At 30.9% G+C, this 23,088-nt stretch overlaps 2 protein-coding genes across 2 annotated transcripts in view; both read left to right on the top strand.

The window, feature by feature from the left end:
* Positions 1-23,088, top strand: part of LOC143254190 (uncharacterized) — a gene marked incomplete in the record, with an annotated part of 711,062 nt that overhangs the window by 511,292 nt on the left and 176,682 nt on the right.
* On the top strand, positions 4,025-5,131 carry LOC143254195 (uncharacterized). The gene is made up of 2 exons (XM_076508993.1): positions 4,025-4,088; positions 4,518-5,131. Exons 1-2 carry the CDS (start codon positions 4,071-4,073, stop codon positions 4,908-4,910), a joined length of 411 nt encoding a protein of 136 aa, XP_076365108.1. The 5' UTR covers positions 4,025-4,070; the 3' UTR covers positions 4,911-5,131.

Below are 23,088 nucleotides of genomic sequence, written 5' to 3'. Positions count from 1 at the left end.
TTTGCTCGAATGAAAAAAGTATTCTTTTGCAACTGACGTTACAGTTGACGTCAAAACACGAGATAAACAACATCCAATAATTTTGTAATTAAGTGGTTTTTATTAGCAAGTTTTCCGTTTTTTTATCCTGGTTTCTAACAACACTTAAATATAAATATCAACTGAATTGCTGCATAATGATATAAACAACAAAGCTTAAAATTACTTAAACTCGTTGTCTGGTAATCGAAATCGCTAAAATCACGTTTATCAAGATCGATCAAAATCCAAAAGAATTACAACTAGTTTATAATTCCATTTGAGTATTTTAATATTTTTGTTTCTGAGAAACAAACTGAATGCACTAATAAAAAAGTGAAAAACAACTAACAAAAATATGCCATAATTTACACATTGTTTACCACAAAACCCTAATGTCTTAAGTGTTCAGATTACGTTTTAAAATAAAACATTTGTACGTACTGATTTGTGAGGAATATTTCTATGGTGGGAAAATTACATAAAGTTTTGTGAATGGAGAATTTAAGAAAGTTATTCAGAAGAAACAAGCGAGGGAGAAATGTAACTTATCTATAGATTTCCAATTTCTGAGACGTTGTTTCAGATAAAAATTTGCTAACCGGTAGTTCACTGATGTTTACCGAACCTCAACATTTTTCAACACATAATATAACCAAAACAATCTGTACCTGTCTTTGCAATTGTTCGATTTTTTTTTTAATTGACGTAAATCGTTCGATTATTTTGCTTATGCGAGAGAAAATTTGAAAAACATTTCCACCTGCGTCTATTAAACCACATTTTTCTGGAATCCGATCGGAAATTGAGACGCTATCTTTAATATAATTTAAGTCTCATAACAAAACTTCTATCTTGATAAGATATCGTCTAACTAAGGTGTTATAGTTTTTAGTTCCTTCCTGTATGATCTTTACTGAACATTAGACTGCTATTACTTGAATTGTTATATGTAATGACGCTTTCCGAACCACCGTCATAAAACCAACACTACTTACGACAAAAGATTTTGCTAACAATATTACATCTTCTCGTAATCAAATTATTAATCAAAAATACTGTAAAAATGGTATATCTTCGAAAATTATTCACTTATCTCATGATACTATGAGATTTTCTTCTTCAATAAAAAGCATACGCGTCTTATTTCTTACTGCTAAAATACGTTATTTGCCGCCATGTTTCCACTCACCAAAAGGAAAATGATCGTAGTAAAGATATTTCTACAACTGTAACATATAAAGAGAAATGTCCGATAACCCCACAGACACAAAGATATATATATATATAACATATTCAATAATGTTTATACACATCCTATATTGTCAACTTAAGTCTAATTACAGCTACGACTACGGCTTAACATATTGTTAAAAGCTACTAGCATACCAAGTGTTTCTTCTACTTAGCTAACAATAACTCTATTAGTGTCGTTTGTGGGGCTATGTAGAACTACTTGGGGATAAACTTTCACTCGTCTTTTAGTAGGGTAGGATTACTTCTTGTTGAGTTGGTAAACGACCACATGATCTAAGTTTATAATCATTGGCAAAGTATCATCTTAAGTGGGTATAGATGTTCTTGATACACGGTCCAATGGTGCAGGGGTATACTAGAGAGGGTATACGTAGGGTTATCTATGTCAACACTTCCATCACCTAATGTAGTATCAACGTCCTATAAATTTTAAGTTTTTATTCTGGCTTCACAATCTCTTCATTATCATAAGATTAATCTAGCTTATTCAAATCATGAGATTCTACTTTTACATTTTCTTTTTTGTCAGTTGTCTGGTTTTCATATATTCGTAATAATAGTGTTTTTGTTCTTCAGTGTCTTTAATTATTAACATGTACCAACTGTTTTTTTTTCCACACATTTGTTTATTCTCAAAATTAATTAAACTTGTTTCTTTAAGGACACTGAAAGTGTCTTTCCACAGTTTTACTTGTTTCTTGTTGTTTTCCCTCTTGAAAATCATAACCTTCTGCGTGATAAAATATTTTTATGGTCAAATTTCTTGCCTTGGCAGCAGTACATCTCTACCGTGTAATAGGAAAAAACGAACTTTTCAAAGTAGACTCAATTTCAGCACTTTTGTAATAAATGAACCAGATCGTCCCAGGTTTTATTATCTTTCTTACAGTATTGAGAGATCATATCTAGGAAAGTTCTGTTTCGCTCTTTGATCAGGTAAGCAAGTTATTTATTAACTCATGATTATTTTGTTCAGTAATCACATAATCTAAATCACAAATTATGGGGCCACACAATCACGTAAAATTAATAGATCAATTTTAATATTTAATTAGCTAATCTTTAAAGTGAGTTTACGGGGTATGAATTGGATTGGTGACAGTCGAAGTTTTCTTTGATAATACAGTTTTTTTAGAAGATACCATGTCATCTGGCTATCTATTTTTATTTTAAGAAATGAAAGAAATAGCGGTAAGACTAATTATATTTACTCTTGGTGCTTTACTATCAACTACAGTCAGAAATCTTTATTAGATGCGATTTTATCATAATCTTAAATCAAAATCTCCTTAGTTCACGGGTACATGAACAAAAATAAACTTTTTTTTTTCCTTTTATACTATTTGAGTCACACTAGACAGCACTGTATTCCAGGAAATCTGTGAAAAGAAATATTTATTTATCAAATGAAATCATGGTTTCAGAATATTTAAAAAAAACAACTTAAGTTTATAGATTTCTCCATTTTTGTCAATTCCAGTCCAAACATAAAATACATCTATTAACATATTTTCATCGTTTCTTTTTCAATAATCAACTGAAACAGAGTTTTAGAACAGTGTCTTTGGCTTTACTCGACGGTAACACTTCCATATTTTCTGCATGGTTGCAGTTTTATGCGATTTAGGAAAACAGTGTGACATGTTGTTGTCCAATTTAATGAGATCCATCAAAACTGTTAAATGTCAAACAGTATTATTAAATTCCCCAGCTTCGGATCTAATGAACCAATAAGGATCAGAATTTGATAAGAAATCTAGCGATATATTCGAGACGTCATAACTTGTAGACATTATAAATTAATTATATATCAGATATTACAATCAATAAAGATGTGTAACTATCCTTAAAGAAGAATAGAACATTCCATACGAAGCACGTACCAATTACTCGGTAACAAGATAGTAAAGTAAAGTAAATATTCTCATCGATTTCAGATCTGTTTACAGCTTTTGATTGAAACAATAATAAAGACAGAGAAACTTATTTAATGAGAACATGAATTGTTAATCATACATACTATACCAATGAAAAAAATTGTTATTAAATAAGTACCTGAGGTAAAATTAGCGTTTGGAAGGTTTATTTATATTAGGTTGTGTTTGTGTGTTTTTATTATCGCAAAGCCACATCGGTCTTTCTGCTGAGTCTTCGGTATATTCAGTTGTCTCTACTGTAAAACATAGAACAATAAATCATTAAGAAGTAATTATTGAACGTACCGTGTAACGTATAATTTAAGTAAAATTGTAAATTTTATCTAAATACCCTTAATTTACTTATTCAGAAAGTTTGACATAACGTAACGGTACAAAACCAAACTCGTTTGGAATGTGACACACAAATAAATAATAATAATGTAAAATAAAACATACAAATTAGAGTTTTTGCATAAAATAATTGAGATTGTAACATAGGAAATAAATAACTCTGTATTTTACTTTTGGACGAAGTTATATAAACCACATAAAGCCTATTCAACACGATATCGTCCTTTGAAAGTACATTAGTATCAGAAAGAAAACTAAAAACACTTCTATAAAGTTTGTTGCGTTGATTTGTGATTTAAATTTGTTTGTCAATATATCTGGAAAAGAATCTAATTTAAAGTACGACCTTTGTAAAATCAGTAAATAGTAATCTAGGTCATATAAGTTTTGTAACTCAGAGCTGTGGCCTTCACTGTGATGTCGTCATCACGACACATTATATAAATTCGTAACTTTGAAGAATACTATTAACATAAACAACTAACTTGCAACTGATATCAACGTCTTTTACCTTATTGGAGTATAATGAAGATGAAGTCAGTGGTAAAGTATTCAATTTCAGTGTAACAAAATTCCCAGTAAAATAATACTGTGACAAACGCTCTCATCATATAAAACAACAAACAAGAAAATTATGTTAAATTTACGAGCAAGCTCCTCGCGCGGAATCTGTCACAACACCAGTAAAATAATCTTTATGTTGACTAGATTCACTAAATTAATCTGCCATTTATTTTATACTTAATCTTCAATCTATTCTATGAATGCACATTTTGCAATGAAATTTAAAAGGTTTATAAGTAAAAAGTTATAGGATAAGCTAATTTACATCGTACTAGTTTGTGTAATTGTATGTTTTTGTGAAATAACTTTGGATCTACAGAATTTCCTCTCGGAAGAAGCAAATAGCTTGGTTGTTTAATGGTCCTAGTTTGATATAAAAAATAAAATTTAATATTTATATTTTTACAGAATTTCATTCTACTTTTAGTGATTACGGTCTACTATGCAGAAAGTTATGCAGAAAACGGAGTTAACAGAATAACCCGAAACATCCACAATGGTTATAGAGGTCACGGATATATAGGGGGAAGTAGTAGAGCTCTTAACAGACTCAAGAATAAAAGTGGTTTTGATAAGAAACAAGATTTCGGTATATGTAACAGAAATGGAAGATACAAGAAATATGTGTTTAGAAGAATCACATACGTGTGCTTGGTTTTTGACAGTTACCCTAACTTAAGAGATGGGTTAAGAAGAGAAACACGAACAGTAAGACATTTACATTCCGGTGCTGGAAGAAGAAGTGATATAAGATTGGATAGTGAGCTAAGAATGAATGACAGTCTACATTTGAATGCATAAAATCGTATTGGCGGAGGGTAATTCGTAACAACACACTTAATTTCGATGTTCAAGTTAGTATAAATAAGTAAGAATATCAACATTTAAAAACGGAAGAGTTTCAAAGTTTCAATTTTGAAATAATAAAGTTAATCAATTTAACCACCAGGCCACACCTCTCGTCTCGTGAATCTGAGATTGCTGGTTGAAATCTTGCTTTCCCTATGATTGGTCAAAGTTTATCCCAACATTTTCAAAATTCGTAACTTATGTAATATCTTTCTTATTAATATGAACATTATCTCACAGGATGAAAAAAATGCATACTCTGTTCTTTAATAACTATAACCATATTGTCATTGGTATTTTCAGTTTTTGGAAGAACCTGGTTTGATAACTTTATTGTTTTTAAAATTCTTGAATATTTAAAAAACTTGCCGAATTCTAATGGTAAATATAAATCGTTGTTTTTTTAGATAATGTCTAAGAGTTTAAAATTTATACACATTAAAAACCGTATTGGTTTGAAATGAGAAACATAAGGGAATCAGTACACGTTGTTTATTTAATATAAAGCTACACAGTGGTGTATGTGAACTTTGTTTATCGCATAGAACCTACATCAGATATTAGCGATTTAAGTGACTAAAGTTATTGATAAGTCGTTGGGAGAAGAGAAAGGACTGTTATTGTTGTAAATCATAAGTAATCTTCATTTTTATTAAAGGGTAAGAATGGAACATTTTAACATCTGCTTTACAATTAGCTGTAAGGAAAGAGGAGGAGATTCATAAATGGATTAGAGTCTGTGTTATATTATTTGTTACACAAGATTCCAGTGGTATATATATATATATATATATATATATATATATATATAAATATTTGTTATAAAAAACATTTAAAGAAAATTATGGTTATATTAATAAAAATATTATCTGTGTATATGTATAGATAAAAGTATAGTGCATATTGAAACGAACTAAAACAGTAATCAAATAATTTATAGTGTCCTTAAAACATAAACTTCTTTAGATTAGAGAAAGTTTCCAACTCTTTGTTAATGAAGATAACCTGAGAAGGTGGAAACTTTGAGATCAACTTTATCTTAATAAACGTTTTAATACCATATCAGCCATCTAGGGATATATTTTTATTTCAAATAAGTTTCTCTTTATCACAAATAAACTTACCATGCCTTTAAAGTCATTATAGTTAATTAAATAACTTACTTATAACAACACCGACAATTTTGTGCTCTTAACTCAACTTATATGAAAGTTCATATATGCTTTTATTTTTAAAGTTTCTTAGGAACCGGATTACCGCCGAAAGAAATGATATTCCGAAATTTTACCTCAATTTAAATAACACCCAAAGGTAATATAGTGCAATAAAAATATATTATAGAAAATACTGTAAAAGAATATTGAAATTAAAATTTTGCATTGAAACTCGGTTTTAGTATCTTTGGTAATAGAAAACAAGAAAATAAAGTAAGAAATAAAGTGTAATTTATATTTAAAGAAAACCGTTAATTTGTCTGTCTGTGTGTTTCTCTTGTTCCAGGAACACGTTTCGTTACAGAATCAAATACTTGCCTACGTTAGTTTCCATAGAATATATTTCGTGTATTGACAATTCGAAAAAGAAATGTTCTAGAGGAAATGTTACAACATGATCGAATGTTTGACCCTGAGTTTTATCTTCACCCACATTCTTGTTATCGATATTTGATCAATAAAACAGTCTGTTTACATTTCAGGATACTTGTTAGTAATCAATCCTTCATAACTTTATATTCAGGATACTTGTTAGTAATCAATCCTTCATAACTTTATATTCAGGATACTTGTTAGTAATCAATCCTTCATAACTTTATATTCAGGATACTTGTTAGTAATCAATCCTTCATAACTTTATATTCAGGATACTTGTTAGTAATCAATCCTTCATAACTTTACATTTCAGGATACTTGTTAGTAATCAATCCTTCATAACTTTATACTGTAGTGATGTCCAGCTGTCACAGTTTATTTTTAGATCCACTTCTAATAAATTGTCGATAGTTTCACAACCCCTTTATAAACCTTGATAGCGTCAACTAATTACAAACTAAACGGTAAGGAGGAGTGGAAATTTTCAAATGTTTTATAGAATCATTTTGTTCGATAATAATAAATCTTTTATATACGTTTGTACTGATACTTCACTGTATCGGTATCACTTTTCTCATTATTAAACGAATATTACAAACTTCTAAAATATTTAGCGATGTCACTCATTGTTTGAAAGAAAAATTATATCTGATAAATATTCACTCGTGAAACCTAATTTTAAATCCTTACATCTTACATCCATCAACATTTACAATTTCTGTTTAAAACGTATGTATATATATAAAATATATACCATGTATTTATTATAAAGTTCTTCATAGATATAGTAACAGTTAATAAACGCTTTCAATGACACTTAATTATGCTAATATATAGTTATGTTACACTAACCTATATAATACTTCATAATAAAAGACAGTGATTAATGTCGGTATATCTATATTGTATTAAATTAATTAATACATCAAATTGTAGGCCATCTGTAACAATCGAGACGTCTTCATTCTTCTTATTCCACTGTCAGTTCTTTCCTGTTTCTAACAATCAAGAGACGCCTTCATTCTTCTTACTTACTGGTTCCCTGTGGTCTTCTGTAACAATCAAAGACGTCTTCATTCTTCTACTTCCACTGTCAGTTCTTCCTGGTCTTCTGTAACAATCAAGAGACGTCTTCATTCTTCTTACTTCCACTGTCAGTTCTCTTGGTCTTCTGTAACAATCAAAGACGTCTTCATTCTTCTTACTTCCACTGTCAGTTCTCTCTTGGTCTTCTGTGAACAATCAATAGACGCTTCATTCTTCTTACTTTGTCAGTTCTCCTGGTCTTCTGTAACAGTCAAGAGATCATCATTCTTCTTACTTCCACTGTCAGTTCTCTCCTGGTCTTCTGTAACAATCAAGAGACGTCATCATTCTTACTTCCATAGTTCTCCCTGGTATTCTCTTTGAACTCATACTGGAAAGGTCTTCAAGGAGTGGAATGTTGTAATCTTGTACTGCACTGTTTTACGCATTTCAATTTATCAATTAACACTTTTCCTTCACGTTTCCTTCTACTTGAATAACATTATCGTTTGGGTTTTATTTTATCTGTCATTCATTAACTGTTTTGCAGTAATATTTCACAAATTATTTTGTTATCGTTTGTGGAAAATTAATCTTGTCCTTTTACATCGGTTTTCAACATTTCGTTTTGGATTCTAAAACATATTATATCATTGTTCATTCAACAATTTTATCTGATGTTTAAATTATGATTAACACCCTCGCCAATTAGTTACGAAATTAATATTAACATAAAGCTATTATAAATCACTCTACAACAAAATCAGATGGGCTATCGTCACATAATTCAACCACTTCAGTGGCCTGAGTGTAAGACAACCTTCTGTTGTTGACTGATGATTTCGTTTTATTCTTGAATTTACACAGCTTATCTAATTTCAGTATGTCATAAAGCCAACCTTTCACGTACTGTGTATAACATCATACTTACTAGTTTTACTACCAAAAATAATGATATTATTACTGAATCAATCATCTTCTACTTATAACAGCTTCTTCCTTCGCTGTAGCTCTCTAGTGATGTACATTTGTTGAAATTCCTTGACACTTTATCCAGCTATCGAACAGTGGAAGTTTCGGATTTCATCCTGTAAGTTTGAGAGTCCTTTAAGATTTAAATCTACATTTAATTCTGAGTATCTCTAACTCTTTTATAGAAATAGCTCTTGCCAGTAGGGTTCTCTTATATTCAACGGACTTCATATATATTTAGTTTTCCTTATAAAATTGAGAATATTATAATATTTTGGCTGAGAAGATTCTTTCTTTTTCGTTTGAATTAAGCACAAAACTACACAATGGACTATCTATGCTCTGCCCAAACGGGTTTCGAAATTTGGTTTTTTGTAGTATGTGAGACTTACTGAATCACTTAGAGGTGAAAAAAATAATTTGGTTAACCTAAGATATCAACTATTCTTTAATTTAATTACTTCAGTTCGATTTTACCTGAATTTTATATGAACGAAAATTTTAAAAATTAAACAAATCTTGTTATTTAGATGGGGCGTTTTGTACAGACTTAATATTCATTAAAACTAGTTGTGGGACAGTCAGTGAACCTAATTCTTGAAAGAGTGATTGTCAAAGTCTTTGAAAACCGGAAGATCACCAAAGAAGGTTGAAATTTTGTTCTCCACTTGATATTAGTAAAAGATTTAAAACCCACACCAAAGTCTTAAGATACATTTTACTTCAAGTGCGTTTCTCGTCATCCCGAATAAACTTCCCTAATCCTTTAAAATTATTTAAATTAATTAAGTTACTTATTCATAACAACATCGAGATTTTGTGTTTTTTAACTCCACTTATATGAAACTTTATATATGTTTTTTATTTTCACAGTGTCGTAGGATCCGGATTATCTCCAGTTGAAATGATATTTTGAAATGTTACCTTTATTCAAAGAACAACCCGAAGGTTATACAATAAAAAAGATATTTATACTTAAAATTATGTAAACGTAATTTTGAAATAAAAAACTGCACTGAAACTTAGTTTGATTTTTTTCGCAACAGAAAACATAAACAATAAATGAATAAAGTAAGAAATAAAGTGTAATTTATTGTTAAAAGAAAACATTCGTTAATCTGTCTGTCTGTGTGTTTCTCCTGTACCAAGAACACAAATTGATACGAAATCCTATACTTCCTTAGGATAATTTCTGTAGAATATATATCGAGTGTTGACAATTCAAAAAAGAAATGCTGTAAAAGAAATTTTACCACGTGGTGAAATGTTTGACCTGGAGATTTATCTTTTTATCTGTACTTACCTTCTTGTCATCGATATATAATCAATAAACAGCTGTTTACATTTCAGAAAGTTTGAAGCTTGTTAGAAATCAATCTTTCGTAACTTTATCTCATACTCTAGTGGTGTTAACCTGTGACAGTTTTTTATTGATTGAGCTCATTAATACAATGTTCATAGTTTAAACAACTACTTTACAAACCTTGATTGCGTAAACTAGTTACAGGCTAAACGCTAAACGAGCAGTGGAAACTTTCTCAAGATGGTTTATAGAATCATTGTTGTTCTATAATCATTATTGTTTTATACACGTGTGTGCTGATACTTCACTATATTCTGTATCACAATTCTCATTATTAACCAATATAATACGAGGCTTCTAAAATATTTAGCGAGACCTCACTCCTACTTGCTTGATAAAAATGTCTGATAAATGTTTACTTGTCAAAGCTCGGTTTTCCATCCTTACATCTTCTATTCATTACCATATATATATATACCATAAATTCATTATAAACCTGTTCACAGGTATAGTAATTGCTAATAAACACATTGAATGAGAGTACGTTATCACATAGTATTCATTAGCTATATAACACTTCACCATATAATACTTAATTGTAAAAGAAACTCCAAATTAAAAAAAAAAATATTAATATAGGTATACTTAATATTGCTTATGTTTAATTAATACATCAAATTGCATGCCATCCGTAGCAATCAAGACGCGTTCTCATTCGTCTTCATTTCACTATTAGTTCTTTCCTGGTCTTCTATTTAAACTCATACAAAAAATTTCTTCAAGGAGTGGAACGTTGTAATCACTCGCGCACTTCACTGTTTTACACTCACTTCAATTTCTCATTTAACACTTCTCCGCTCACGTTTTATTCCACTTGAATAATATTATCGTAATGTGGGTTTTCTTTTCTCTGTCATTGATTGTCTTTCGGGTAATATTTCATAACTTCTTTTGTTATCGTCTCTGGCTAACTAATCTTGTCCTTCTACACCCGTTCTCAAACTTTGCATTTTAGATCCTCAAACATACATATATATTAATTGATCATATTAAAATTTTATCTATATGTTTAACTTACGATTAGGTAACCTAGCCAATTAATTACGAATTTAATAATAACGTATAGCTATTAAAAATGATTCTACATCAAAATCAGATGGGCTTTCTTTACATAATTCAACCACTTCAGTGCCCTGTGAGGAAGACAACCTTCTGTTGTTGCCCAGGTCTGATTTGGTTTTATTCTTGAATTTAAACAGTTCATCTAACTTCAAACATATCATTAAAGCCAGTCTTTCACGTTTTGTGTATATCACACTACTTACTAGTATTACTATGAAAAACATAATGTTTATTCATTACTGAAACAGTCAACTTCCGATTATCTCCGTTACTTCCTTCTGCTGTTGCTCTCACGTGGTCTACATGTTGATGAAATTCCATGATACTTTACCCAGCTCTCGAAGAGATGAAGTTTCAGATTTCATCTTACATGTTTGACAGCTCAATGAGGTTTGACTCCACAATTATATTCTGAATTATCTGTACCTTTTTTGTAGACAATAGTTCTTGCCAGTCGGGTACTCTTATATTTATCGGACTTCCTATATATTCAGTTTTACTCCTAAAACTATAGGATAATGTAATTCATTGGCTGTGAGTAGAACAAGTTCTAACCAGTCTATGATATCAACTATTCTTTAATTTAATTACATCAGTTCGATAATCAAACCGATTTATATTTAATTTAATATCAATAAGGTAAGTTCATTTTTTTATATATGAAATGACGAAGTTCCTTGTGTCTTATTTTATTCTTTTTTATTTTTTTTATTTTGTGAAAATAAAATTATTATATTTTTACCCATTACAGGGTCACATACTCTAATGGGACCTTCTATAGATTTCAGCATATCCTTCTCTATCATTTCAACAGTTTGAGCTAAGGAACAGTTTCAAAACATTTTCACCTGTCTAGTAAACCACGTTTTTGTGGGTTCCAAAAGGAAATCAAAATCCTATCTTTAATATCTTTAATTCTAATAAAAATCTTCTATCTTAACAAGATATCGCCTGAGGCCACATAGTTCTTAGTTAGTCCTTCCTGTAAGATCGTTACCAAGCATAAGATAGCTATTACCTGATTTGTCATGTGAAATAACGTCATATTTTCCAAACCACTCTCATCGAAATTAACACGAGTTCTTACCATAAAAGATTTCCCAATGAGATTAGTTCTTCTCGTGATAAAATTGTTAATCAAACATACTATAAGAATGATATATCTTCGAAAAATATCCACTTATCTTCTTATAATAAAAAATTTCCTTCTACGATAAAAATCATACCCATCTGAGTTTATACCGGTACACTACTCTCGTTCTGTGCCGCCATGTTTCCAATCATCTAAAGAAAAATGATCGAAATAAAACTACAGACATGTCTACAACAAAACATATGAAGACAAGTGTCTTATAGCCACACACTTATGTATGTATAACATATACAACAATGTATAAACGCATCTTATACCGTGTACTTAATTCTAATTTCAACTTCCATATGACTTAACATATTGTTAAAAGGTTCTAGCACACCACGTGCTTCTTCACTAGAGCTAACATTAACTCTTTATCATTAGTTTTGCCTTTTTATTTGCTTATTTCTCTCCATGATTAGAAGGTTGTGTTAAATGTTTATTAGGTAACTGAAAGGTTAACTGCATTCTCTGAAATAGCTCAGTGTTTTAATCGTAATCTACTGCATGAAAAAGTACTTTCGGGTTATTATTCCTTGTATAGGGATCAGTACATCTCTACCATGTAATGTAAAGAACGAACTTTCCAGAGTAGACTCATTTTCATCACTTATGTAATAGATGAACCAGCTCTTCCCCAGTTTTCTGATCTTTCCCACAGTATTGAGAGATCATGCTTAGCAAAGTTCTGTTGAATCCTTCTACTAATACGTTAACAGCTGGATGAAAGCAGCTGTTTCAGTTTTCTGGACACCTAACAATTGATGAATGCCTCTTACTAACTTAGAAACGAAGTTACTACCTCTATCCGTCAGTAAGTACTGGGTTACACCGTATTCAGCAATTATGTTATTTACAAATGATTCAGCAATCGTTTCCGCTTTTTGATCAGACAAGCAAGTTATTTATTAACTCATCATTATTTTGTTCACTAACCTCATAATCTAAATCACGAATTATTGGGCCAAAAACTCACATGACACGAACAGATCAATTTTAATATTTAATTAGCCAGTTCTCAGAGTGAGTTTGTAGCATATGGAGAAGGATTGGTGACAGTCGAAGCTTTCTTTGATAATACAGTTTATTATTAGATACCATAACATCTACCCATCTATTTTTATTTTGAGAAGTGAAAGCTGTGACGGTAAGACTAATTAAATTCACTCTTGGTGCTTTACTATCATTTACAGTCAGAAATCATTATTTCATGTGATTTTATCATAATCTTAAAATGATATCTCGGACACACACACAAAAAAAGTTTTTTAAACTCTTTGAGTCACACTAGATGGCACTATATTCCAGACAATGTTTGACAGGAAATATTCATTTATCAAATGAAATAATGGTTACAGAACATTTAAAAAAAAACAAAAAACGTAAATTTATAGATTTCTCACTTTTAGAAATTCTAGTCACAACATAAAATATTACTATTAACATATATTCGTCATTTCCTTTTCAATAATGAACTGAAACAGCGTGGTAGAACGAGTTCTTTGGCTTTTCTTTACGTTGACTCTTCAATATTTCCTTCATGGTTACAGTTTTACTGTGATATAGTAAAACAGTCTGACATGTTATAGTCCAGTTTGAAAAGATTCAATAAAACTATTAACAGTCAAACTGTAATATTATATTCACTAGTTTTTGATCTAATAAACCAAGGTGATCAGAATTAGATAATAAATCTAGGGATTAATACAACTAATAAAGAATAACATTTCTAGTTATTAACAGCCCAAATATAAACAATTTCCCATAAGATGTACGTTACGCCAAAACAAGATATCTAGCTAATAATGTAGTGGAATCATAAAAAAGAGAATAAAATGAAAACTAATAAACATTATGACATACATTTACACTTAACATGAGATATTAGTGTTAGACCTATTACATTGTTAACCGTTGCATTTTCTGTTTAGTTTCCCAGAGATAATCAACGGGTTGAAGAATTTATCATGATAGCATTGCAACCACACTATACATGTATAATATCTATTGCTCAATGCGTGTTTCTTTCCAGACCGGGTTGTATTCAGCAAACATAGTTTTTGGAATACTATTTAAGTTATCCATTTGATACTTTGTAACTTATAGACATTATAAATTAAATATATTACAGACATTATGATTAAAAAAGTTAGTGAAACTGACCTAAAAAATGGAACATACCACACGAAGCACATATCAATGACTCGGAAACATGATAGTAATGTATATCAAACATTTGCATTGATTTCAAAACTATTTAGACATTCTTAAATAGCTTTCAATTGAAACTATAATACGGATAAAGGGACTTATTTAACGAGAACATGATAGGTTACTCTTACATTCTATACCAACTACCAGATTACGAGACGAACGATTCAATCCACCTGGCCATGCCGAGCCTCACAAGAACGTATATTATCACAAGCCAGTGTGTAGAAATTTCTGCACAGCGCGTTTTAACAAGTGAATGTGGATAGATTAAAAATAAGGTCAATACGTTTCCAGTCAATGATGTCACAACTAAATTAGAAAACATGCTCTAAATGTAGATAAAATCTCAAATAGACCCCACTGCACATGTATTCTCTGCAATTTATTGAAGACAGCTAGAGTTGGATGTGTTATTATTGATATGATTCGATATTCCAGTTGTTTACAGAAGTATTACGAATCTCCAGTTGAAATACACATATAACGTATTTTATTTGTTCTAATACTATTCTTTAATCTATACCTTTGACAAAACTACATGAAAAACAAAGTGGCAAGTTTATTTTAAAATATGTATATCATATGTTTTTCACAGCGGCTTATAAAACGGCTCAAAGTTATTATTATTTTATTAATATTTTAAGTACAAACTTCTAACTCATATCTTCATCACCTCTTGATCGATTTGAGAGCTAATATCGATTGATATTCTCGATCGTACCAAAAGTATCATAGATTAATTCAGTGTAATTCTGCCTAAAATAATTTTAATTGAAGGTAGGTTGGTAGGAATCCTGATGAATAATAAAATTGTGTCAAATGTACCCACGCCCCAAACCTTGTATTGGTAGTGTAAGAAAATATAGCCAGTAAAAAGGACACAAAAAATGTCTCGTAGATTAATTTACTCAAATTCTGTTTAACAGATTTTGAAGTGCCCTTGGTTGTTTAGGTTTTCGTCTTGTTTTATCAAATAATGCTTTTGATAGTAAAAGATGTGTTTTTAGTTATGTTATACTGGAACTATCAGAGTTAACATCTCAACTGCTTGTTTTGTTTTTGTTTTTGAATTTCGTGCACAACTAATCGAGGGCAATCTGCACCTCCCCGTCCCTAATTTAGCAGTGTAAGACAAGAGGGAAGGCAGCTAGTCATCACTACGCTCCGCCAACTCTTGGGTTACTCTTTTTACCAACGAATAGTGGGATTGACCGTTACTATATAACACGCTCACGGCTGAAAAGGCGAGTATTTTTGGTACGACCACGATTCGAACCCGCGGCATTAAGTTTACGAGTCGAACGCCGGGGACTTTTGGCGAGTGTGAGCTGAGAGATAGACGAGTTTTCTCCATACTCTTGAGTTTATATGAATAGTGTAGGGAAAACTTATAACACTTTCCCTGCGACAACTATCTTCACTTATCTGGGCAAAGATAAATTACTGTTCTTACTTGGACAAAAATAATTACCCATACTGAAAGAAACAGCACCAGTTGAATGAGAAGAGAAAAGAGAGGGATCCAACTAGGTCGACGAAAGTGCGAATCGCCAAGGAAAAAGCGATGCTGACCACTGCAGCGTGAAATACAACCATGACTCCGGAAAACCAAGAAACATCCACAACGAGTGGCCTGACAAACAAACAAAGAAGTCTACTTCGCTTGGTGGCCAAAAACTAGGATTAATTTAGAATTTAGAAAAAACTCCCCGTTACTGGCACTTTGTAATGTTGAAAAAGCAAAATTAACATCTCTGGAATGTGATGAAGAAAACAATAAAAAGAATATAAGAGAAAAAAGAAAATCAGAAAGAAAAAAAGTTACGTAATTCAAGTGAAAATTCTGAAGATGAAGGTGAAGAAACTTCTCATACTGAGGTAGAGATAGTTCCTTCCTACACTAAAAATAATACGAATGATGTTAAGAACTTAAAGAAAGCTTTGGATGTTGATAACGCAAAAACTAATGAAGAAGAAAAATCTAGAACAAAGCGATGAACAAACAAATGAAAACCAAGAGTTTACTCTCGTAGTATCGAATAGAAAAAGTAGAAATTCATTACCAAATGAAACTACACAACCAAAAAAATAAACCACTTAAAACAAAACACCCAAATATTCTACTGTTATTGAGCGGTGCCTGGCCCATATGATCAACCGAAACGGGCATCGGAATTCAGCAGATGTAAACCACGTGTTGAAACAGCTAGCGTCAAGCGTTTACCTATGGGCGGTGTCCTTGTTCGAGGTCAAGGAGCTGCTGACGTAAATAAACTATTTAAAGAATGGCCCAAGGACGCCTTCGCACATGGGACATGAATATATATTTACCAGGAATTAAACCAGAGCCTAAGGCAATAGTAATCAGTAGGGTGCACAACTCCATAACAAAATAGGATATTGAGCAAGCATTACATAAACTAAATATATCATACACTAAAGTGGAAAGAATTATTTCCAAAATCACTAAGAAACCAACAAATTTAGTAAGAGTTGACATGGAACAACATTAAAACATCTTGGAACTGATAAACAATTGTATCATTTTGTGGTACCAAAAAATTCCAAGTTGATCACTAAAAACACCAGCAGTAGAAATTACACAGTGCCAACGATATGAACACGTTTCAGCGGCATGTCTACAAACACCGAGGTGTTGCGGATGTGGCCGTGAACACCACATATCTGCACGTGAAAAAGATCAAGCTGAACAAAACTGCTGTAACTCTGGTGAAATACAAACAGTAAATTATAAAGGATGCGGCAAATAAAAAGATAAAACAACGCATTTATGATATAAAAACAATAAAACCAACACAAGATAACACACATAACACAACAAACACACACAACTACAGGTCCATTTACATATGCAAAAAATGTTGAAAGAAAACATTACATAAACAAAACCACCAATAAAGAAACAACAAATTTCAACCAAAACAGTGAGCAATTTACAAGAACTTAACAAAATCAGAGGTACAACAAACAACCAAGAAAATAACAATCTTACAGTAAAAGAAAACATAAACAATGAAACAAATCTAACAGTAAACTTAATTAAAAACATTGTTACAGAGTTCATTACAGAATTCACAAAACCGACCCTATCGAAATATAGCATAGACCTATTCATAGACATAGCTAAAAAATACATAACATCACATATACCGCAACTAATCACAACAATCATAGGATACATGCTAAAATTTTAATTACACAGTTCTAATGATCAACATCCAAGGTGCACTTGCTTCCAAGAAACACGAGATCGAAGACTTAATAAAAATATTAACCCTGTTATTCTTATTGTAAGTGTAACACTAATTTATCCTAAGAATAGATTCAAGATATGTAACTATACATCAGTAAGAAGAGATAGAAGAAATAATCAAGACACCAACAGAAGAATTATGTTATGATATAAAGAACACCTTCCCATTACTGAAATCCAAATGAACAAGAGCAAGGAAAATATAATGGTTGATATCCTCTAAGATAACCACTCGATAATAACAGTAGCGGGAAAATATTGTTTTTCAACAAAAATGCATGGACATAAATCTCATCTACAATATCTTTTATCATAACTAAAATACCCTTGAAATAAATGAAGTGGGTTTCTCGTCATCCCGCATAAACTGCCTCAATCCTTTAAACATTATTTATGTTAATTAAATAACTTATTCATAGCAACATATACAATTTTGTACTTTTAACTATACTCATATGAAACTTTATATATGTTTTTAATTTTACAGCTTGATAGGATCCGGATTATCGCCTGTAAAAGTGGTATTTTGAAATTTCACCTTTATTCAAAAAACAACCCGAAGGTTATACAGTGCAAGAAAAATGTACACTTGACATTACTGTAAACTTAATTAGGAAATAAAAATTCTGCTTGAAACTCAGTTTGATTTTTTTTTCGCAATAGAAAACATAAAACAATAAACTGAATATATTAAGAAATAAATGACAATTTATTGTTAAAAGAAAACTTTCGTTAATCTGTCTGTCTGTGTGTTTCTCCTGTTCAAGGAACACGATTTGATACAGAATCAAATGCTTGGTTAGGTTAATTTCTGTAGAATATATATCGAGTGTTGACAGTTCGGAAAAGAAACGCTGTAAAAGAAATATTACTACATGGTCAAGTGTTTGAACCGGATATTTATTTTGTATCTATACTGACATTCTTGTTATCGATATTTAATCAATAAGACAGTTGTTTACATTTCAGGAAGTTTTAAGCTTGTTGGTATTCAATCTTTTGTAACTTGTTCTCACACTGTAGTGATGTCAATCTATTATAGTTTCTTCTTGGATGAACTCATTAGTTGATAGTTTCAACTAATTACAGACTAAACGCTAAACGAGCAGCAGACACTTTTTCAACATGTTTTATTCAAGCATTGTTATTCTTGGATCATCATTGTTTTATAAACGTGTGTACTGATACTTCAATGTATTCTGTATCACAATTCTCATTATTAACCAATATTATACGAGACTTCAAAAATATTTAGCGAGGCCTCACTCCTACTTGCTTAATAAAAATATCTGATAAATATTTACTCGTAAAAGCTCACTTTTTCGATCCTTACATCTTACATCCATCACCATTTACAATTTAATATTAATAATGTAAATAAATGTATGTATATAAACATATATACCATACATTCATTATAAACTTGTTCATAGATATAATGATATGTAGTAAACACACTCAATGATAGTACATAATCACATAATATTCATTAGCTATATAACACTTAACTATATAATATTTATCGTAAAAGAAACTCCAAATTAAGAAAAAAGTGATTAATATGGTATACGTTATATTATTTAAGTTTAATTAATACAACAAATTCCAGTCCATCCGTGACAATCAAGACACGTCCCATTCGTCTTCATTTCACGATCAGTTCTCTCATGTTGAACTCATAACAGAAATGTCTTCTCGGAAGAGAACGTTGTTACAACTCTCTTACTTAATTGTTTTACACGCACTTCGATGTATCACTTAACACTTGTGCGCTCAAGTTGTCTTCTTCTGGAATAACACTATCGTAATGTGAGTTTTATTTTATATATCATTGATTAACTGTGTTGCGGTAATATTTTATAGCTTCTTTTGTTATGGGAAATTAATCTTGTTATTGTACGCCTGTTTTCAAACATTTCATTTTTGGTTTCTCAAACATGTATATATATATTAATTGATTCTATTAATTTTCATCTGTATATTAAACTTATGATTAGGTAACTTCGCCAATTATTTACAAATTCAATATTAGTGTTTAGCTATCATAAATCACTCTACATCAAAATCAGATGGGATATCACTTTAGTGGCCTGTGAGTAAGAAAATCTTTTGTAATTGTCTAGGCCTGATTTGGTTATATTTTTGAATTTACAGCTCATATAACTTACAATATGTCATTAAAGCCAATTTTTCACGTACTGTGTACAACACCATATTTACCAGTATTACTACCAAATATACTGTTATCATTACTGAATAAGTCAACTTCCACTTATCTAATCTACTTCCTTCCGTTGTAGCTCTTCTGTGATCTACATGTTGTTAAAATTCCTTGATACTTTACCCAGCTCTCCAACAGGGCAAGTTTCGGATGTCATCCTATAAGATTCATAGTCGTTTAAAATTTAAATCTAGTTTTATTTTGTGAATTAACTGTAACTGAAAAACCCTAAAGACAGACGCTATAATCGTTCGTGAGGGAGGAAGAGGTCAAATGTACCTGACCCTCCTGGGTATTTATCATCAATACCCAAATATCGACATAGTGAAACTTGGAACTAACTGTAACTTTTTATAGGCAATAGCTTTTGCTAGTAGGGTACTCTTATATTCAACGGAATTTATGTATATTTAGCTTTACTTCTAAGACAAAGGGCAACGTAATTCCTTGGGTAGGAGCTGAACTTGTTCTGACCAATCTAAGATATCAACTATTCTTTAATTTAATTACATCAGTTCCATAAAGAAACCGATTTATATTTCATTTAGGGCATAGAATCGAATAGGTAATTTCATCTTTTACACATAAAATAACCAAGTTACTGGTGCTTTAATTTTCTAACAATAGAATAATGTAATTATAATTATTCTATTTTTAAAATGTTCAGGGTTACCTACTCTAAGGGGTCATATATCCCATTTTGGGATGCCTTTCTCTTTCATTAGAGCTAACGAACAGTTAAAGGTAGAAGTCAAGTATACAGTCTTATACAATTTGAACATTCTATTTGTTGCTTTCAAACGCATCTCTATAACACCCTAAGTGTATCCTTTGCTGCAGCTGTCTTTACACATTTGTAATACATATAAATCTATTCACTATTTGTAGGTATCATATATTGTATGTACGGAAGTAATTTCCTACCAATTTCATCTACTATTTGTTTTCAAATATGTTTGGACGTATAAAGTGTGAACTACCTTTCTGTCTTCAGCCACATATATAATACTTGTTCTAACTTAGATAACTCAGTCTTACAAGTTCCAACTGTAAATAATAATTTTAATAGTTATTTTGAATTCTAGAATTGAAAACTAACATTTCAGTTCCTACTTAATGAAGTTCAGACTGTCTGATTCCGGTATGTATCAAAATTTTGAAATGTTTTCTAAGACTTAGGACACTTTCCTGAATTTGTGGTCAATTAATTGAAGAGTCTGGGTTAATTAGTTCATTATAGTGATCTGTTAAGTTAACCATTTCCATCTATACCTGTCTTTGTTGTTCGATTTTTTTTTTGTTTAATTGACGTAAATCGTTCGTTTTTGCTTATGCGAAGAAAAATTTAAAAACATTTCCACCTGCGTCTATTAAACCACATTTTTGTGGAATCCGATCGGAAATCGAGACGCTGTCTTTAATATAATTTAAGTCTAATAACAAAACTTCTATTTTGATAAGATATCGGCCACATAAGGTGTCATAGTTTTTAGTTCCTTCCTGTATGATCTTTACTGAGCATTGGACTGCTATTACTTGATTTGTCATATGTAATGACGTAATATTTTCCGAAGCACCGTCATCGAAATTAACACGACTACTTACGACAAAAAGATTTTGCGAACAATATTACATCTTCTCGTAATGAAATTATTAATCCAAAATACTGTAAAAATGGTATATCTTCGAAAATTATTCACTTATCTCATGATAATATAAGATTTTCTTCTTCAATAAAAAGCATACGCGTCTTATTTCTTACTGGTAAAATACGTTATTTGCCGCCATGTTTCCACTCACCAAAAGGAAAATGATCGTAGTAAAGATATTTCTACAACTGTAACATATAAAGAGAAATGTCCGATAACCCCACAGACACAAAGATATATATATATATAACATATTCAATAATGTTTATACACATCCTATATTATCAACTTAAGTCTAATTACAGCTACGACTACGTCTTAACATATTGTTAAAAGCTACTAGCATACCAAGTGTTTCTTCTACTTAGCTAACAATAGCTCTATTAGTGTCGTTTATGGGGCTATGTAGAACTACTTGGGGATAAACTTTCACTCGTCTTTTAGTAGGGGGTAAGGATTACTTCTTGTTGAGTTGGTAAACGACCACATGATCTAAGGTTATAATCATGGGTAAAAGTATCATCTTAAGTGGTTATAGATGTTCTTGATACACGGTCCAATGGTACAGGGGTATACTAGAGAGGGTATACGTAGAGTTATCTATGTCAACACTTCCATCACCTAATATAGTATTAACGTGCTATAAATTTTAAGTTTCTATCCTGGCTTCACAATCTCTTCATTATCATAAGATAAATCTAGCTTATTCAAATCATGAGATTCCACTTTTACATTTTCTTTTTTGTCAGTTGTCTGGTTTTCATATATTCATAATGATAGGGCTTTTTTTCTTCAGTATCATTAATTATTAACATGCACCAACTGTTTTCTTTTTCAACACATTTGTTTATTCTCAAAATTAATTAAACTTGTTTCTTTAAGGACACTGAAAGTGTCTTTCCACAGTTTTACTTGTTTCTTGTTGTTTTCCCTCTTGACGATAAGGGTATATAACAATAATTTATATATTAATTTTCCATCGTCGGTCCCGCCTTTTTATTTGTTTGTTTCTCTCTATGTAGAGCATGTTGTGTTAAATGTTTATTATTTATCACAAAGGCTAACTGCATTCTCTGTTATAGCTCAGTCTTGTAATCATAACCTTATGCATGATAAAATATTTTTATGGTCATATCTCTTGCCTAGGCAGCAGTACATATCTACCGTGTAATAGAAAAAAACAAACTTTCCAAAGTAGACTCAGTTTCAGCACTTTTGTAATAAATGAACCAGCTCTTCCCAAGTTTTATTACCTTTCTCACAGTATTGAGAGATCATATCTAGCAAAGTTCTGTTTTCGCTTTTTGATCAGGCAAGCAAGTTATTTATTAACTCATGATTATTTTGTTCAGTGATCACATAATCTAAAGCACAAATTATTGGGCCACACACTCACGAAATATTAATAGATCAATTTTAATATTTAATTAGCTAATCTTCAAAGTGAGTTTACGGGATATGAATTTGGCTTGGTGACAGTCAAAGCTTTCTTTGATAATACAGTTTTTTTAGAAGATACCATGACATCTGGCCATCTATTTTTATTTTAAGAAATGAAAGAAATAGCGGTAAGACTAATTATATTCACTCTTGGTGCTTTACTATCAACTACAGTCAGAAATCTT

Source organism: Tachypleus tridentatus, chromosome 6, assembly GCF_004210375.1.
Source record: "Tachypleus tridentatus isolate NWPU-2018 chromosome 6, ASM421037v1, whole genome shotgun sequence".
NCBI classification, from domain to species: Eukaryota; Metazoa; Arthropoda; class Merostomata; order Xiphosura; family Limulidae; genus Tachypleus; species Tachypleus tridentatus.
Note: the sequence above shows the minus strand (reverse complement) of the source record. Positions and strands in the feature narration are given on the sequence as shown.